At 39.3% G+C, this 19,318-nt stretch overlaps 1 protein-coding gene across 1 annotated transcript; it reads left to right on the top strand.

The window, feature by feature from the left end:
- The first annotated feature begins 13,788 nt into the window (after positions 1 to 13,788).
- On the top strand, positions 13,789 to 14,727 carry LOC148775305 (olfactory receptor 5M5-like). Its single transcript, XM_088844628.1, has one exon. It carries the CDS (start codon positions 13,789 to 13,791, stop codon positions 14,725 to 14,727), a length of 939 nt encoding a protein of 312 aa, XP_088700754.1.
- Positions 14,728 to 19,318: the final 4,591 nt, after the last annotated feature.

Below are 19,318 nucleotides of genomic sequence, written 5' to 3'. Positions count from 1 at the left end.
ATCTGTCTTCCATTAGTTTTAGTAATACAGATGGTTGCACTATCAGATAATTTGTATTTCTCTGTAGGTAAAATATTGTATTTTTATAATTTGCTTATTTGCAGTTTCAGCATTTGTCTTTGTTGGGATTTAGTTATATTTATCTTCTTACATTTTCATTGTCTCCTTGGCTGGTCTTTCCCAGTCATATCCTCTTAGTATCTGCTCTCAAAATATCATATAACTTTAGATGATAGAACTTTTCACAATTGCAATTTTAACAATATTTTTGTGATTGATTTAGTATATTTTATCCCCAGGATCATCACCTTCAAGCTGACTAGGTCTATGTTTGGCTTTGCTCACTAAAGTCAGTATATATCCCAAAACCTGGAATACAGGTGGTTCAGTAAATATCACTTAATTTAATAAACTGTCTCTATGCCTTTTGCATTATAATTGAGTAATTCAAGCTTACTCTCTTCAAATTCCCAACATGATTTTCACTGAAAGTTAGTTACACAGTCTTGTCCTACTCTTTGTGATCCCATGGATTGGATCCTACTGGGCTCCTCTGTTCATGGAATTCTCCAGGCAAGAGTACTGGAGTGGGTTGCCATTTCCTTCTCCAGGGGATCTTTATGACCCATGGATTGAACCCAGGTATCCTGCATTGCAGGCAGATTCTTTACCAAATGAGTCACTAAGTAAGTCCTCTAATTCTTAATAATTTAAAACTATGTATAGTACAACTGTAATGTTTCATCCCTCCCATCATAAAGAAGACATGCTTTAAGGACAGAAAATATCTTTTGACTTTCTTTTAGACACTTCATTAAGCATATGGCAACAAATAGAATGCTCTCCCTGGATATTTGTTAGTTATGTTGATGGAGGAATGAATGAATTGATGGATAAATGAATGCCACAATACCCATAGGATGTGTAATATTATGTAAAATTTTCACATTTCTTTCCTAAACCATTTGATATAAAAAAAACTATTAGCCTGTTTGAATCCCAGTCTCACAATTCGTTAGTTATCTCTCCCAGAGAAAGTTAATTAAACTCTACTAACCTCAGTTTCCGGAGAAGGCAATGGCAAGCCACTCCAGTACTATTGCCTAGAAAATCCCATGGATGGAGGAGCCTGGTAGGCTGCAGTCCGTGGGGTCGCTAAGGGTCGGACACGACTGAGCGACTTCACTTTCACTTTTCACTTTCCACTTTCACACATTGGAGAAGGAAATGGCAACCCACTCCAGTGTTCTTGCCTGGAGAATCCCAGGGATGGGGGAGCCTGGTGGGCTTCCGTCTATGGGGTCACACAGAGTCGGACACGACTGAAGTGACTTAGCAGCAGCAGCAGCAGCAGCAGCAGCAGCAGCAGCAACCTCAGTTTCTGGAGAAGGCAATGGCACCCCACTCCAGTACTATTGCCTGGAAAATCCCATGGGTTGAGGAGCCTGGTAGGCTGCAGTCCATGGGGTCGCTAAGAGTCGGACACAATTGAGCGACTTCACTTTCACTTTTCACTTGCATGCATTGGAGAAGGAAATGCAACCCACTTCAGTGTTCTTGCCTGGAGAATCCCAGGGGCGGTGGAGCCTGGTGGGCTGCCATCTATGGGGTCGTACAAAGTCGGACACTACTGAAGCGACTTAGCAACAGCAGCAGCAGCAACCTCAGTTTCTAATCTAAAAAAGATTACAATAGTACTAATGGCCCATGGATTTGTGAGGCTTAATATGTGTAAAGTGATAAGCCTAATACTGGCATATACTAAATATTCAGTGTCTATGATCTATATAAGTAATTACTCCAATTCTGTTTTCTTTCCTATAATATTTAAACAAGAGAGTCACTTATCTCATATCATCTCCCTACAGAGTCTCAGTTTTGAGGGATAAAGATGCCTTCAATGAATTCAAAATTACCTGAGAGAAAATAGCCACAATTTATTGTACAGTCACTGAATTAAACGCACACTGCATTCTCCTTAAATTATTCAGCATATATTTGCTCTTCAATTATTATCTTCAGGGACCTTACTAGCTGTGGGTATCACATCGTTTTTAAAAGTGTTTGTAGGCTAGTGGTGGCAACAGAAATATTAGTAGGTAATGGAAGCAATATATAAGCCAAGGATAGGGCAGAGTGGTAATATTGCATGCAGTATGGAGGTGAACAGATTCAAGAGATTAGATCTGATAAAGGGCCTGGAGAACTATGGTCCAGGGTTCATAACATTGTACTGGAGGTGGTGATCAAAACCATCCATAAGAAGAAATGCAAAATGGCAAAATGGTTGTCTGAAGAGGCCTTATAAATAGCTGAGGAAAGAAGAAAAGTGAAAGGCAAAAGAGAAAAGGAAAGATATATCCATCTGAATACAGAGTTCTGAAGACTAGCATGGAGAGATAAGAAAGCATCCCTAAGTGATCAGTGAAAAGAAATAGAGGAAAACAATAGAATGGGAAAGACTAGAAATCTCTTCAAGAAAATTAGAGATACCAAGGGAACATTTCATGCCACAATAAAGGACAAAAATTTTTTTGCACCTAACAAAAGCAGAAGATATTAAGAAGAGGTGTCAAAAATACACAGAAGGACTAGGAACAAGATGGCGGAGGAATAGGACGGCGAGACCACTCCCTCCCCCACAAATTCATCAAAAGAACATTTGAACGCGGAGTAAAGTCCACAAAACAACTTCTGAATGCTGGTAGAGGACGTCAGGCACCCAGAAAAGCAGCCCATTGTCTTCGAAAGGAGATTTTTTTAAAACCCACAGATTACCCACCAAACGGTAACTCCCAGAGGAGAAGCAGCTCAGATGCCTGCATACGCCATTAGCAAGCGGGGGCTGGGCAGGGAGGAGCCAGGAGCCGGGTGAACTGCTTAAAGAGAGGACTGGGCTTGAATGCCACGAGAACAATTTGAGAGAACTGGGGAGAGCAAAGCAGACTGTGGGATAGCTTCCCCACGAAAAGGCGGAAAGCTCTAACCTACGACTCGGCCAGCCCCGCTCACAGAATAAAGGACTGAGCAGAGCGAGCCGGCTGCAGTCGGCCCATCCCCCGCCAAGACAGGCAGGGAGCACAGCCAGAGCCGGAGCGGGCAACTGCGGCCCCAGAAAGGCATCTGATACAAACTGCAGACAGGCTTGTTGCTAATCAGGACTTCTTGGGCTCAGGCCAGGCGATATTCGCCTGAGAAGGTGCACCAGTTGTACACCCAGAAAACTGAGTGGCGGGGACTGGGGAGGCGATAAGTCGCAGAGACCGCGCTCGCCAAACACCTGGTCCCCTGAGCTGCTCGGACCGGGGAAGGCACAAAACGCAGGCCCAACCAAGTCTGTGCCTTTGTGGAGTACCTGAGAACCTGAACTTGACCCGCTCAGACCTGGGAAGTGCATACAACCCGGCGCCGGCCTCGGACAGTTCCCGGCAGAGCAACCTAGAGCCTGTGCAGTGTAGACTGGGACAGCATACGTGCTGTGAGCGGGGGCAAACCCAGTGTGGCCGAGACGCTGTGAGCACTCCCCACAGACGCCAGAGATATTCGACTGCAGCGTTCCTCCCTTCCCAGAACAGGACTGAACAACTGAGCCTTAAAAAGTGTCCACCCACCCCCTAGTATCAGGGCGGAAATTAGACACTGAAGAGACCAGCAAACAGAAGCTAAAACAGAGGGAACCACCTTGGAAATGACAGATAGAGACGTCTAGAGGCTACTCCAAGAATAAGACCAAAAACCAGAGGCAAGAGGCTTAAGCCCGAATCCTGAGAACACCAGAGAACTCCTGACTCCAGGGAACATTAATCGATAGGAGCTCATCAAACGTCTCCATACCTACACTAAAACCAAGCACCACCCAAGGGTCAACAAGTTCCAGAGCAAGACATACCACGCAAATTCTCCAGTAACACAGGAAACTAGCCCTGAGCTTCAATATACAGGCTGCCCAAAGTCACTCCAAACCCACTGACATCTCATAACTCATTACTGGACACTTCACTGCACTCCAGAGAGAACAAATCCAGCTCCACACACCAGAACACCGACACAAGCTTCCATAACCAGGAAACCTTGACAAGTCACCTGTCCAACCACACAAAGAGAGGAAACTACATAATAAAGAGATCTCCACAAACGGCCAGAAGAGGGAAAGGCCACCCAGAGCAAAGCATTATAAACAAGATGAAGAGGCAGAGAAATACCCAGCAAGAAAAGGAACAAGATAAATGCCCACCAACACAAACAAAGGAGGAAGATATAGGGAATCTACCTGATAAAGAATTTCGAATTTTGGTGGTGAAAATGATTCAAAATCTTGAAAGCAAAATGGAGTTACAGATAAATAACCTGGAGAAAAGGATTCAGAAGATGGAAGAAAGGTTTAAGAAGGACTTAGAGGAAATAAAAAAGAGTCAATATACAATGAATAATGCAATAGATGAGATCAGAAACACTCTGGAGGGAACAAACAGTAGAATAACAGAGGCAGAAGACAGGATAAGCGAGCTAGAAGATAGAATTGTAGAAATAAATGAAAGAGAGAAGAAAAAGAAAAACAAATTAAAAGAAATGAGAACAATATTAGAGACGTCTGGGACAATGTTAAATGCTCCAACATTCGAATCATAGGAATCCCAGAAGAAGAAGACAAAAAGAAAGACCATGAAAGAATACTTGAGGAGATAATAGTTGAAAACTTCCCTAAAATGGGGAAGGAAATAGTCACCCAAGTCCAAGAAACCCAGAGGGTCCCCAACAGGATAAACCCAAGGCGAAATACTCCAAGACACATATTAATCAAATTAACAAAGATCAAACACAAAGAACAAATATTAAAAGCAGCAAGGGAAAAACAGCACATAACACACAAGGGGATTCCCATAAGGATAACAGCCGATCTTTCAACAGAAACTCTTCAGGCCAGGAGGGAATGGCAAGACATACTTAAAGTGATGAAAGAAAATAACCTACAGCCCAGACTACTGTACCCAGTAAGGATCTCATTCAAATATGAAGGAGAAATCAAAAGCTTTACAGACAAGCAAAAGCTGAGAGAATTCAGCATTACCAAACCAGCTCTCCAACAAATGCTAAAGGATCTTTTCTAGACAGGAAACACAGAAAGGGTGTATAAACTCGAACCCAAGGCAATAAAGAAAATGGCTACGGGATCGTACTTATCAATAATTACCTTAAACGTAAATGGGTTGAATGCCCCAACCAAAAGACAAAGGCTAGCTGAATGGATACAAAAACAAGACCCCCATATATGTTGTCTACAAGAGACCCACCTCAAAATGAGGGACACATACAGACTGAAAGTGAAAGGCTGGAAAAAGATATTCCATGCAAATAGAGACCAAAAGAAAGCAGGAGTAGCAATACTCATATCAGATAAAATAGACTTTAAAACAAAGGCTGTGAAAAGAGACAAAGAAGGAAACTACATAATGATCAAAGGATCAATCCAAGATGAAGATATAACAATTATAAATATTTATTCACCCAACATAGGAGCACCGCCATATGTAAGACAATTACTAACAAGTACGAAAGGGGAAATTAACAACAATGCAATAATAGTGGAAGATTTTAATACCCCACTTACATCTATGGATAGATCAACTAAACAGAAAATTAACAAGGAAACACAAACTTTAAATGACACAATAGACCAGTTAGACCTAATAGATCTCTATAGGACATTTCACCCAAAAAAAATGAATTTCACCTTTTTCTCAAGCGCACACGGAACCTTTTCCAGGATAGATCACATCCTGGGCCATAAATCTAGCCTTGGTAAATTCAAAAAAGTTGAAATCATTCCATGTATCTTTTCTGACCACAATGCAGTAAGATTAGATCTCAATTACGGGAGAAAAACTATTAAAAATGCCAACATATGGAGGCTGAACAACACGCTGCTGAATAACAAACAAATCATAGAAGAAATCGAAAAGAAATAAAAATATGCATAGAAATGAATGAAAATGAAAACACAACAACCCAAAACCTCTGGGACACTGTAAAAGCAGTGCTAAGGGGCAAGTTCATAGCAATACAGGCATACCTCAAGAAACAAGAAAAGGGTCAACTAAATAACCTAACTCTACATCTAAAGCAACTAGAAAAGGAAGAAATGAAGAACCCCAGAGTCAGTAGAAGGAAAGAAATCATAAAAATTAGGGCAGAGATAAATGCAAAAGAAACAAAAGAGACCATAGCAAAAATCAACAAAGCCAAAAGCTGGTTCTTTGAGAAGGTAAATAAAATTGACAAACCACTAGCCAGACTTATCAAGAAACAAAGGGAGAAGAACCAAATCAATAAAATTAGAAAAGAAAATGGAGAGATCACAACTGACAACACAGAAATACAAAGGATTATTAGAGAATACTATCAGCAATTATATGGCAATAAAATGAATAACCTGGAAGAAATGGACAAATTCCTAGAAAAGTACAACTTTCCAAAACTGAACCAGGAAGAAATAGAAAATCTGAACAGACCCATCACAAGCACGGAACTAGAGGCTGTAATCAAGAATCTTCCAGCAAACAAAAGCCCAGGTCCAGACGGCTTCACAGCCGAATTCTACCAAAAATTTAGAGAAGAGCTAACACCTATTCTACTCAAACTCTTCCAGAAAATTGCTGAGGAAGGGAAACTTCCAAACTCATTCTATGAGGCCACCATTACCCTAATCCCAAAACCTGGCAAAGACCCCACAAAAAAAGAAAACTACAGGCCAATATCACTGATGAACATAGATGCAAAAATCCTTAACAAAATTCTAGCAATCAGAATCCAACAACACATTAAGAAGATCATACATCATGACCAAGTGGGCTTTATCCCAGGAATGCAAGGATTCTTCAATATCCGCAAATCAATCAACGTAATACACCACATTAACAAACTGAAAAATAAAAATCATATGATTATCTCAATAGATGCAGAGAAAGCCTTCGAAAAAATTCAACATCCATTTATGATAAAAACCCTCCAGAAAGTGGGAATAGAAGGGACATACCTCAACATATTAAAAGCTATATATGACAAACCCACAGCAAACATTATCCTCAATGGTGAAAAACTGAAAGCATTTCCCCTAAAGTCAGGAACAAGACAAGGGTACCCACTCTCACCACTACTATTCAACATACTTCTGGAAGTTTTGGCCACAGCAATCAGAGCAGAAAAAGACATAAAACGAATACAAATTGGAAAAGAAGAAGTAAAACTTTCACTGTTCGCTGATGACATGATCCTCTACACAGAAAACCCTAGAGACTCTACCAGAAAACTACTAGAGCTAATCAATGATTACAGTAAAGTTGCAGGATATAAAATCAACACACAGAAATCCCTTGCATTCCTATACACTAATAATGAGAAAATAGAAAGAGAAATTAAGGAAACTATTCCATTCACTGTTGCAAAGAAAATAATTAAATACTTAGGAATATATCTACCTAAGGAAACAAAAGACTTGTACATAGAAAACTATAAAACACTACTGAAAGCAATCAAAGAGGACACTAATAGATGGAGAAATATACCGTGTTCATGGATTGGAAGAATAAATATTGTAAAAATGAGTATACTACCCAAAGTAATTTATACATTCAATGCAATCCCTATCAAGCTACCAACGATATTTTTCACAGAACTAGAACAAATAATCTCACAATTGATATGGAAATACAAAAAGCCTCGAATATCCAAAGCAATCTTGAGGAAGAAGAATGGAACTGGGGGAATTAACCTGCCGGACTTCAGGCTCTACTACAAAGCCACAGTCATCAAGACAGTATGGTACTGGCATAAAGACAGAAATATAGATCAATGGAACAAAATAGAAAGCCCAGAGATAAACCCACGCACCTATGGACACCTCATCTTTGACAAAGGAGGCAAGAATATAAAATGGAGAAAAGACAGTCTCTTCAACAAGTGGTGCTGGGAAAACTGGTCAGCCACCTGTAAAAGAATGAAACTAGAACACTTCCTAACACCATACACAAAAATAAATTCAAAATGGATTAGAGAGCTAAATGTAAGACCAGAAACTATAAAACTCCTAGAGGAGAACGTAGGCAAAACAGTCTTCGACATAAATCACAGCAGGATCCTCCATGACCCACCTCCCAGAATATTGGAAATAAAAGCAAAAATAAACAAATGGGACCTAATTAAAATCAAAAGCTTCTGCACAGCAAAGGAAACTATAAGTAAGGTGAAAAGACAGCCTTCAGAATGGGAGAAAATAATAGCAAATGAAGCAACGGATAAAGGATTAATCTCCAAAATATACAAGCAGCTCCTGCAGCTCAATTCCAGAAAAATAAATGACCCAATCAAAAAATGGGCCAAAGAATTAAACAGACATTTCTCCAAAGAAGACATAAAGGTGGCTAACAAACACATGAAAAAATGCTCAACATCCCTCATAATTAGAGAGATGCAAATCAAAACCACAATGAGATACCATTTCACACCAGTCAGAATGGCTGCTATCCAAAAGTCTACATGCAATAAATCTGGAGAGGATGTGGAGAGAAAGGAACCCTCTTACACTGTTGGTGGGAATGCAAACTAGTACAGCCACTATGGAGAACAGTGTGGAGATTCCTCAAAAAACTGGAAATAGAACTGCCATATGATCCAGCAATCGCACTCCTGGGCATACACACAGAGGAAACCAGAATTGAAAGAGACACATGTACTCCAATGTTCATTGCAGCACTGTTTATAATAGCCAGGACATGGAAGCAACCTAGATGTCCATCTGCAGATGAATGGATAAGAAAGCTTTGGTACATATACACAATGGAGTATTATTCAGCCATTAAAAAGAATACATTTGAATCAGTTCTAATGAGGTGGATGAAACTGGAGCCTATTATACAGAGTGAAGTAAGCCAGAAAGAAAAACACCAATACAGTATACTAATGCATATATATGGAATTTAGAAAGATGCAAATGATAACCCTATATACGAGACAGCAAAAGAGACACAGATGTATAGAACAGTCTTTGGGACTCTGTGGGAGAGGGTGAGGGTGGAATGATTTGGGAGAATGGCAATGAAACACGTATGTTGTCATATGTGAAACGAATCACTAGTTCAGGGTCAATGCATGTTATAGGATGCTCGGGGCTGGCATGTGGGGATGACCCAGAGGGAGCATAAAGGGAGGAGGGATGTGGGAGGGGGGTTCAGGAGGGGGAACTTATGTAAACCCGGGGCGAATTCATGTCAATGTATGGCAAAACCAACCAATATAATATTGTAAAATAATTTGCCTCCAATAAAAAATAAATTAATTACCAAAAAATAAAAATAAAAAAAAGAAAAGAAAAGAAAAAAAAATACACAGAAGAACTATACAAAAAAGAAACTCACTACCTAGATAACCACAATGGTGTGATCACTCACCTAGAGCCAGACATCCTGGAATGCGAAGTCAAGCAGACCTCAGAAAGTATCACTATCATCATTATGAACAAAGCTAGTGGAGGTAATGAGCTATTTTAAATCCCAAAAGATGATACTCTTGAAGTGCTGCACTCAATATGCCAGCAAATTTGGAAAATTCAACAGTGCCCACAAGACTGGAAAAGGTCAGTTTTCATTCTATTCCCAAAGAAAGGCAATGCCAAGAATGTTCAAACTGCTGCACAATTGCACTCATCTCACATGCTAGCAAAGTAATATTCACAATTCTCCAAGCTAGGCTACAACAGTACGTGAAGTAAGAACTTCAAGATGTTCAAGCTAGATTTAGAAAAGGCAGAGGAACCAGAGATCAAATTGCAACATCTATCGGGTCATAGAAAAAGCAATTCCAGAAAAACATATATTTCTGCATCATTGATGATGTTAAATCCTTTGATTGTGTGGATCACAACAAATTGTGGGAAATTCTTAGGAAATGGGAATACCAGATCACCTTACCTGCCTCCTGAGAAACCTGTATGCAGGTCAAAAAGCAACAGCTAGGACCAGACATGGAACAATGGACTGGTTCCAAATTGGGAAAGGAGTGCATCAAGGTTGTATAATGTCACCCTGCTTATTTAAATTGTATGCAGAGTAGATCATGTGAAATGCTGGACTGGATGAAACACAAGCTGGAATCAAGAGTGCAGGGAGAAATATCAATAACCTCAGATATGCAGCTGACACCACCCTTATGACAGAAAGTGAAGAGGAACTAAAGAAACTCTTGATGAAAGTGAAACAGGAGAGTGAAAAACTTGACTTAAAATTCAACATTCGAAAAACTAAGATCACAGCATCTGATCCCACTCAGTTCAGTTCAGTTGTTTAGTCATGTTCTGATTCTTCACTGCAGATAGAGACTGCAACCATGAAATTAAAAGACACTTGCTACTTGGAAGAGAAGCTCTGACCAACCTGAAAGAAAAGTGAAAGTGAAAGTCGTTCAGTCATGTCCAATTCTTTGCTACCCCAAGGACTGAATTCTCCAGGCCAGAATACTGGAGTGGGTAGCTTTTCCCTTCTCCAGGGGATCTTCCCAACTAGGGATCAAACCCAGATCTCCCGCACTGCAGGCAGATGCTTTACCAGCTGAGCCACAAAGGAAGCCCATGACCAACCTAGACAGCATACTAAAAAGCAGAAATATTACTTTGAAGACAAAGGTCTGTCTAGTCAAAGCTCTGGTTTTTCCAGAAGTCATGTATGGATGTGAGAGTTGGATCATAAGGAAAGGTGAACACCAAAGAATTAATGTTTTTGAACTGAGGTGTTTAAGAAGACTCTTGAGAGTCCCCTGGACACCAAGGAGATCAATCAGTCAATCCTAATGGAAATCAGTCCTGAATATTCATTTGAAGGACTGATGCTGAAGCTGAAGCTCCAGTACTTTGACCATGTGATATGAAGAACTGACTCATTGGAAAAACCCGATGCTGGGAAAGATTGAAGGCAGGAGGAGAAGGGGGTGACAGAGGATGAGATGGTTGGATGGCATCACCGACTTGATGGATATGAGTTTAAACAAGCTCTGGGAGTTGGTGATGGACATGGAAGCCTGGTGTGCTGCAGTCCATGGGGTCAGGTCTCTACTTAGATTTTAGGTGGTTTTTTTTCCTTTGAGGAATCAATTAAATTTTTAATTTTTAATCAATTAAATGAGATTGCTGGATGGCATCACCGACTCTATGGACATGAGTTTGAGTGAACTCCGGGAGTTGGTGATGGACAGGGAGGCCTGGCGTGCTGTGATTCATAGGGTCGCAGAGAGTCGGACACGACTGAGCGACTGAACTGAACTGAACTGAACTGAAAAAACAAATGAATGGTATTTGCCAGCCACCTTGTCAGTTTATTCTTTAAAAAGAAGAGCGTTGTTGTGGTTGTTAATAGTCTGAATGACTTCTACTAGAAATAATTGAACCCTAGGGAGTTGATCCCTCTGGCTTATAAAGTCCCAAGGTTCTTCACATACATGCTGCCTCTGAAAAATCTTTCTTCTTTCACAGGTAGGATTAGGTATTGTTAAAATATATTTTGTGATTTACAAATAAATATTTTAATAACTAAAATAAAATTATGCCTGAAACATATTCTGATGAATTAGCAAATGTCTTGATTTAAATTTGCTATTCTTTTAAGAGTATGTGAAAGTCACTCAGTCATATCTGACTCTTTGCAACCCTATGGATCAGTCCATGGAATTCTCCAGGCCAGAATACTGCAGTGGGTGGCCTTTCCCTTTTCCAGGGGATCTTCCCAACCCAGGGATATAAATATTTATAAATGTACAGTAGAGTAACATAATAATGAAAAAAACTATATCAAAGGCCACATGAGACAGCCTCAGTGGTGAGGGTGAGTATCAATAGTACAAAATTTATTTGTCCCAGAGCTACTTCTGTCCACTTGCAAATACTTCCCTTTGAGTTTCCCAGCTCAACCATGTAGGATGTTGTGTTCTACTTTTGTGAAAAAAGGTTATTACCATAAAGTATCAGTATCAGTTAAATTATCTGGAATGTTCATTCCTTGCACTGTCTCATTTTCACACACACAAAAAAAGATTGGATATATTATTTTGGTTTTTGATGAATGACCATAAATAGAGGCATTAGATACAATCCCAGAACCAAAATAATGGTTTCTTATTATGACACTTGCTATAATTTTATGAACTTAAATAATTATGACTTCATTGATTTAAGTGACTTGTCTTGCCCTTTACTACCCTGTTCAGTATGTCCAAAATTCTTAAAAGCAGAATAAGTTAATGCAAGTGGGCAAGAAAGCAGGAATGGTTCATTTACCATGCACCTTACAATGTGACCAGTGTCCATCCTTTAGTACTGTAGTTATTAATAAGAGCCAGTATCACATTGACACATCTGCGTCTGAGATACTGGAAAAAAAAAATGGAATTTTTTTTTTGCAGGATCATTGTCACATTAATTTTTATCCTGCAGAGATATTGGGAGGTGAATTTTATTATTTCTTACCTATTGATTCAGCTGTATGTGTAATTTGATTATTATTGTTATTAACAGTATGACATTTTATGTGTTTTAAAGAACATATTTAATTCATGCTGTAGCGTTTTTCTTTACTTTTTGCAAGAGTTATAATTCTCCAGGCAAGAATACTGGAATGGGTTGCCATTTTCTTCTCCAGGGGATATTCCTGATCCAGGGACAGAACCCAGGTCTCCTGCACTACAGGCAAATTCTTTACCTTCTGATCCACCTGGGAATATTTTCCCTTAAGCATTATCTTTCAGGCTGTTCAATACTCTCTCTATATATATGTGTGTGTGTGTGTGTGTGTGTGTGTGTGTGTGTGTATACCTATGCACATACACATATCGTTTAGTACTGTATGCTCATCTATTTTTGTACAAAAACACTGATTTAAGTCTCATGAATCAATTTTTACCCCCAATAATTGATTATGATATACAAATCCAAGAATGTCCTGAGCTAAAATTGTAAAAGTTAAGTAAGCTTTGGTGATATGAAGGCCACCTGAGATAGGCACAAGTGGGGAGAATGAGCATGCATTGCAGAGTGAGGGATCAGCTTGAAAATGATCTTGGTCCTAGAGGGCTAGGTAGACAGATTCTAGAACTACAAAAACATATCTGTACCACTTCTTAAGTCCATTCAGCTGAGAAAACACATGAGCTTCAATGACTGATGCTTAAGATAGTGTTATTGTTGACTCACTGACTCATGTAGGACTCTTTTGTGATTCCATGGACTGCAGCCCACAAGGCTCTTTTGTCCATGGGATTTCCCAGGCAAGAATATTCGAATGGGTACCCATTTCCTTCTCCAGGGGATCTTCCTGACCCAGGGGTCAAACTCATGTCTCCTGTAAGTAGCCCGATTCTTTTGCTTAAGATACTACATCAAAAGGGATACTGAAAAGCAAAGACTAATAATTTCAAAGAAAAGCAACATTTAAAAAAACTATAAGTAAACATTTCATAGTAGTATTTGCAGAAAAGAGAAAAGTTTTTCAAATATGAAAAGACTTGCAGAAAAGCATTGAAAATATGACTACTTTATATAAAAGTGTGAATGTATACAAAGGAGCTCTATGTTAATTATTGAAAATATCAATTACAGGTTTACTAGGCTATTTCTTTATGTCACATGCATTTACAAGTCTGGAAGAAAAGGAATAAGTATTAGATGACATGATGTAGGAAATGGAAAAATAATAAAAGACAAATGAATTTTATTTCCATTACTTTAGCCATTGTTGGAAGCTGAGCAACACAATGTTAAAGAAAAACTACACAGAGGTGACTGAGTTTATCCTCCTGGGCCTGACAGATCGAGCTGACTTGCAGCCTTTCCTTTTTGTGGTCTTCCTAGTCATCTACCTGATCACAGTTGTCAGTAACGTGGGCATGATTTTGTTAATCAGAACTGACTCAAAGCTTCAGACTCCAATGTGCTTCTTCCTCAGCCACCTCTCCTTTGTAGATCTCTGTTATGCCACCACTATTGCTCCTCAGATGCTGGTCAATCTCTTATCCAAGAGAAAAAATATTTCCTTCCTTGGTTGTGTCATACAATTTCATTTTTTCATTGCCCTGGTGATCACAGATTATTATATTTTGGCAGTGATGGCTTATGATCGCTACCTGGGCATCTGCAAACCCTTATTATATGCCAGTAAGATGTCCCGAGGTGTCTGCCTCTCTCTTGTTGCTGCTCCTTATATTTACGGCTTTGCAAATGGTCTTGCCCAGACCATCCTTATGCTCCGTCTCTTCTTCTGTGGACCCAATGAAATCAACCACTTTTACTGTGCAGACCCACCCCTCCTGGTCCTAGCCTGCTCAGATACTTACGTCAAAGAGATTGCCATGTTCGTGGTGGCTGGTTCCAACCTCACGTGTTCTCTCACCATCATTCTCGTCTCCTACATTTTCATCTTTAGAGCCATTCTGCGTATCCATTCTGCAGAAGGGAGGCACAAGGCCTTCTCCACCTGTGGGTCTCACCTGACGGCTGTCACTATATTTTATGGGACATTGTTCTGCATGCATCTGAGACCCTCTTCTGAGACATCTGTAAAACAGGGCAAAATTGTAGCTGTTTTTTATATCTTTGTGAGTCCTATGCTAAATCCTTTGATCTACAGCCTTCGAAAGAAAGATGTTAAAAGATCATTAAGGAGAGTAATTCAAAGGAAATTGTTCACCAAGTAGGATAAACATTTTGGTCACAGGTATTTAACATAGCTGTATTCTCTGAGAATTTATTGAACTTAATAGTCATTTTTTGTCTTTTGTAATTGGCCTATTATATTTACAAGAATTTGTCAAATTATTAGCTTGTGTTGCCTTAGTTTATTTAAAATGAATACGGCACAGAAATTAAAATACAAGACCAGACAACATTATTATTGCTCTATAAAACTGATAAAGGACAGAAAATTCTATTGGCAGTACTCAGAGGGATACACATTATAAAAGACAGGATTTTTTAAAAATGTTAAACTGCAATACTTCGGCCACCTCATGCGACGAGTTGACTCACTGGAAAAGACTCTGATGCTAGGAAAGGTTGGGGGCTGGAGGAGAAGGGGACGACCGAGAATGAGATGGCTGGATGGCATCACCGACTCTGTGGACATGAGTTTGAGTGAATTCCGGGAGTTGGTGATGGACAGGGAGGCCTGGCGTGCTGTGATTCATGGGGTCGCAGAGAGTCGGACACGACTGAGCGACTGAACTGAACTGAACTGAACAGTTATTACAATTTGTTAGATTTTGGGGGTTTAAAATTTCCAAATGATTTTCCAGAAATTTTCAACCATAGCCAGTGTGGTTTTGTTTATCTATTTGTTTGTTTTTCCTTCATTCAAATTATATATCAGTGAAAATCTTTCAGAATATCATGCTGTTAATCTAAGGAGTATTTTTAGATCATAGAACTGGTCCAGTGAAATCCTCAAAAACTAGCACTTTGAAGGAAATACCAAATTTTCTTTGAAAGTTTTTTTTTCTTTTATTTTTTTAAATCAATAAGCAGCCATATCTTAAAATATTTAAAATTTTTCTTAAAATTCTAGAGAGATCGGAATACACACCACCTTACCTGCCTCCCGAGAAACCTGTGTGAAGCAACAAGAAGCAACAGTTAGAATCATACATGGAAAAATGGACTGGTTTAAAATTGGGAAAGGAGTATGTCAAAGCTGTATATTGTTATCCTGCTTATTTAACTTGTATTCAGAGAACCTTACGTGAAACACTGGACTGGATGAAGCACAAGCTGGAATCAAGGCACCTGGGTGAAATATCAACAACCTCAGATATTCTGATGACACCACTCTAATGGCAGAAAGCAAAGAAGAACTAAAGAACTATTGCAAAGGGTGAAAAAGAAGGGTGAAAACAGTGGCTTAAAGCTCAACATTCAAAAAACTAAGATCATGGCATCTTTCTTGCTCTCTCTCTCTCTCTTTAGTCACTAAATCATGTATGACTCTTGAGACCCAATGTACTATAGCCTGCCAGGCTCCTCTATCCATTGGATTCGCCAGGTAAGAATACTGGTCCTATCATTTCATGACAAATAGATGGGGAAAAAAAGTGGAAACAGTGACAGATTTTATTTTTTTTGGCCTCCGCGAATCACTGCAGATGCTGACTGAAACCATGAAATTAAAAGACACTTGCTCCTTGGAAAGAAAGCTGTGACAAACCTAGACAGTGTATTAAAAATCAGGGACATTGCTATGCCAACAAAGGTCCATCTAGTCAGAGCTATGATTTTTCCAGTAGTCATGTACAAATGTGAGATTTGGACCATAAAGAAGGCTGAGCAGCAAAGAATTGATCCTTCAAATTGTGGTGCTATAGATGACTGTTGAGCATCCCTTGGACAACAAGGAGATCAAACCAGCCAATCCTAAAGGAAATCAGTCCTGAACATTCATTGGAAGGACAGATGCTCAAGCTGAAGCTCCAATGCTTTGACCACCTGATGTGAAGAGCCGCCTTATTGGAAAAGACCCTGATGCTGCAAAGATTGAGGGCAAGAGGAAATGGGGATGTGACAGAGGATGAGACAGTTGGATGACATCAATGATTCAATGGACAGGAGTGTGAGCAAACTTAGGGAGATAGTAAAGGACAGGGAAGCCTGGATTGCAGCAGTTCCTGGGGTCACAAAAATCAGACATGACTTAGCAGCTGAACAAAAACAACAATCACATCTTAAAACTGGTTTTGTGTTTTCACATTTTTGTTTATTTATTTTGTTCTGAATTATTTCCAATATAGAGCCAAAAATAGAAACTAATAGATCACTGTCCCAAATATATGTAATAATTAATGTTTACATATAATGCCACTTTTTATTCAGATATTTTAAAAACTCAGATATTGGATCCCACTCCATGTTCTGGAGCCCTACCTGTCATACTGGCATTTCCTCTTGAGGCATACCTTAATATTCTGGTGCCAGTAAGTTCTCAGAAGTGATAGGAATTGAGTAGAGCAGTGTGCAAATAGATCAATTGGAGGGCATGGCCACCTACTCCAGTTTTCTTGCCTGGAAAATCCTTATGGACAGAGGAGCCTGGTGGGCTACAGTCCATATGGTCATAAAGGTATGGATACTACTGAAGTGACTTAGAATGCATACTCACACACTTGATTTATGCTTGTTTCTTTCTTCTGATCTTCAGTATCCCTGCTAACATTTTATTGTTTCATCTATAAAACCAAGAGAGATGTTTGTGTATTTGTCTATTTCTTTTTGTAATTTTTTTCTTTAAACACTTAGGCTGTATTATTAATCACATCAAGTAATGAACTGGCAGTTTCCTTTTATCATGGATAGTTTCTATCCCTTCTATGATGTATAAAGTCTAAAAGTTTAATTTGTCTGATATTCATGGCTCTTCAGCAGGATTTTTTGTTTTGTTTTGTTTTTAGTTAATTGATGCTTATTATAACTATTTTTGTCCTTTTTTTAAGTTGAAGTCTTCCCTGGTGGCTCAGATGGTAAAATTTCTGCCTGCAATGCAGGAGACCTTTGTTCAATACCTAGGTCTGAAAGATCCACTGGAGAAGAGAATAGCTACCCTCCCCAGTATTCTTGCCTGGAGAATTACATGGACAGAGGAGACTGGTGGGCTAGACTCCACGGGGTCGACTGGTGGGCCAGACTTCACAGGGTCACAAAGACTTGGAGATGACTGAGAGACTAACACTCACTTTTTTCATAGTTGACTTACCATATTATATGTTTCAGATGTACAACATAGTGATTTTGCTCCACTTACGGTTATTATGATATATATTGGCTATATTCCTTGAGCTGCCAATATATATTGGCTATATTCCTTGTAGCTCATTTATTTTATATGTCGTAGTCTCCAGTGTGTCTGTCCCTACCCTTATCTAGCTCCTCCCCCTTCCTTCTCCCCACTGGCAAACACTAATTTGTTTTCTATGTCTGTGAGTCTGGTGGGTTTTGTTGTTGTTGTTGTTCTTATTGTTGTTATACTCACTAAATTGTTTTAATTTTTATATTTCCAAATACAAGTGACATTCTACAATATATGTCTTTCTCTGTCTGACATTTCACTAAACATGGTACCTTTTTTTTCTTGACACTATGAGTTCCTCTAATCATTGGTTTTCTTATTTTGTTGTAAATATTAGTACTTTGGAATACTTTCTAACAGTTTTGTGCCTTAATTTTTTTTAATTATTAACTGTCTTCTATTAGTTTTGTTATACAGATGTTGCATTACCAGATTACTTGATATTTCTCAGTCTTTTTCTAATTTCCTAATTTTTAATTTCAGTGTTTGTCTTTGTTGGGATTTAGTTGTATTTTACCCTTTTGCATTTTCATTGCTTTCTTGACTGATCTCTCAGTCATATCCTCCTAAGATATGTTCTCACAGTGTCATATAACTTTAATTTACAGAACAGTTTTCAACTGTAATTTTAACATTGTCTATGTTAGACATATGTTAGACATTTTAACATATGTCTAACATTTCAACTGTCTTTAACATTGTCTATTCATGGTTATATTATCCTCAGGATTGTCAGCTTCATGAGGGCCAGGTCCACGTCTGGTTGTGCTCATTAATCTTTTTTTAGCAACTTGCTGCTGCTGCTGCTGCTGCTGCTAAGTCACTTCAGTCGTGTCCGACTCTGTGCAACCCCATAGACGGCAGCCCACCAGGCTCCCCTGTCCCTGGGATTCTCCAGGCAAGTACACTGGAATGGGTTGCCATTTCCTTCTCCAATGCTTGAAAGTGAAAAGTGAAAGTGAAGTCGCTCTGTCGTGTCTGACTCTTAGCGACCCCATGGACTGCAGCCTACCAGGCTTCTCCGTCCATGGGATTTTCCAGGCAAGAGTACTGGAGTAGGGTGCCAGTGCCCTTTCAGTTTTAGCAACTTAAAACAATACAAATTTATTATTTCACAGTACTGCATGTCAGAAGTTGGATTGGTTCAGCTGGTTTTTCTGGTTGTGGGCAGAATTCCCTGCTTTACGCTTGTGGGGCTGAGGTCCTGTTTCCTTGATGCCTGTCAGCTAAAGACTGCTGTTAGCTCCGTAAGGCTTCTTACTGGTCCTTGCTCAGAGGACCCTACATCTCAAAGCCAGAAACAGGGTGTGGTACTATTTTCACATTTGGAATCCCTCCTATTTCCTTCCTGCTCACTAAAGTTAACATTTATCCCCAAATCTAGAACACAGATCATTCTCAGTAAAAATCTATTGAGTTAATAAACTATCACTATGTCATTAGATTTTAGTTGTTTA

The sequence above is a fragment of the Moschus berezovskii genome, chromosome 16, assembly GCF_049115385.1.
Source record: "Moschus berezovskii isolate FMDL1 chromosome 16, NW_MosBer_1.0, whole genome shotgun sequence".
NCBI classification, from domain to species: domain Eukaryota; kingdom Metazoa; phylum Chordata; class Mammalia; order Artiodactyla; family Moschidae; genus Moschus; species Moschus berezovskii.
This window is presented reverse-complemented; position numbering and strand designations above follow the sequence as displayed.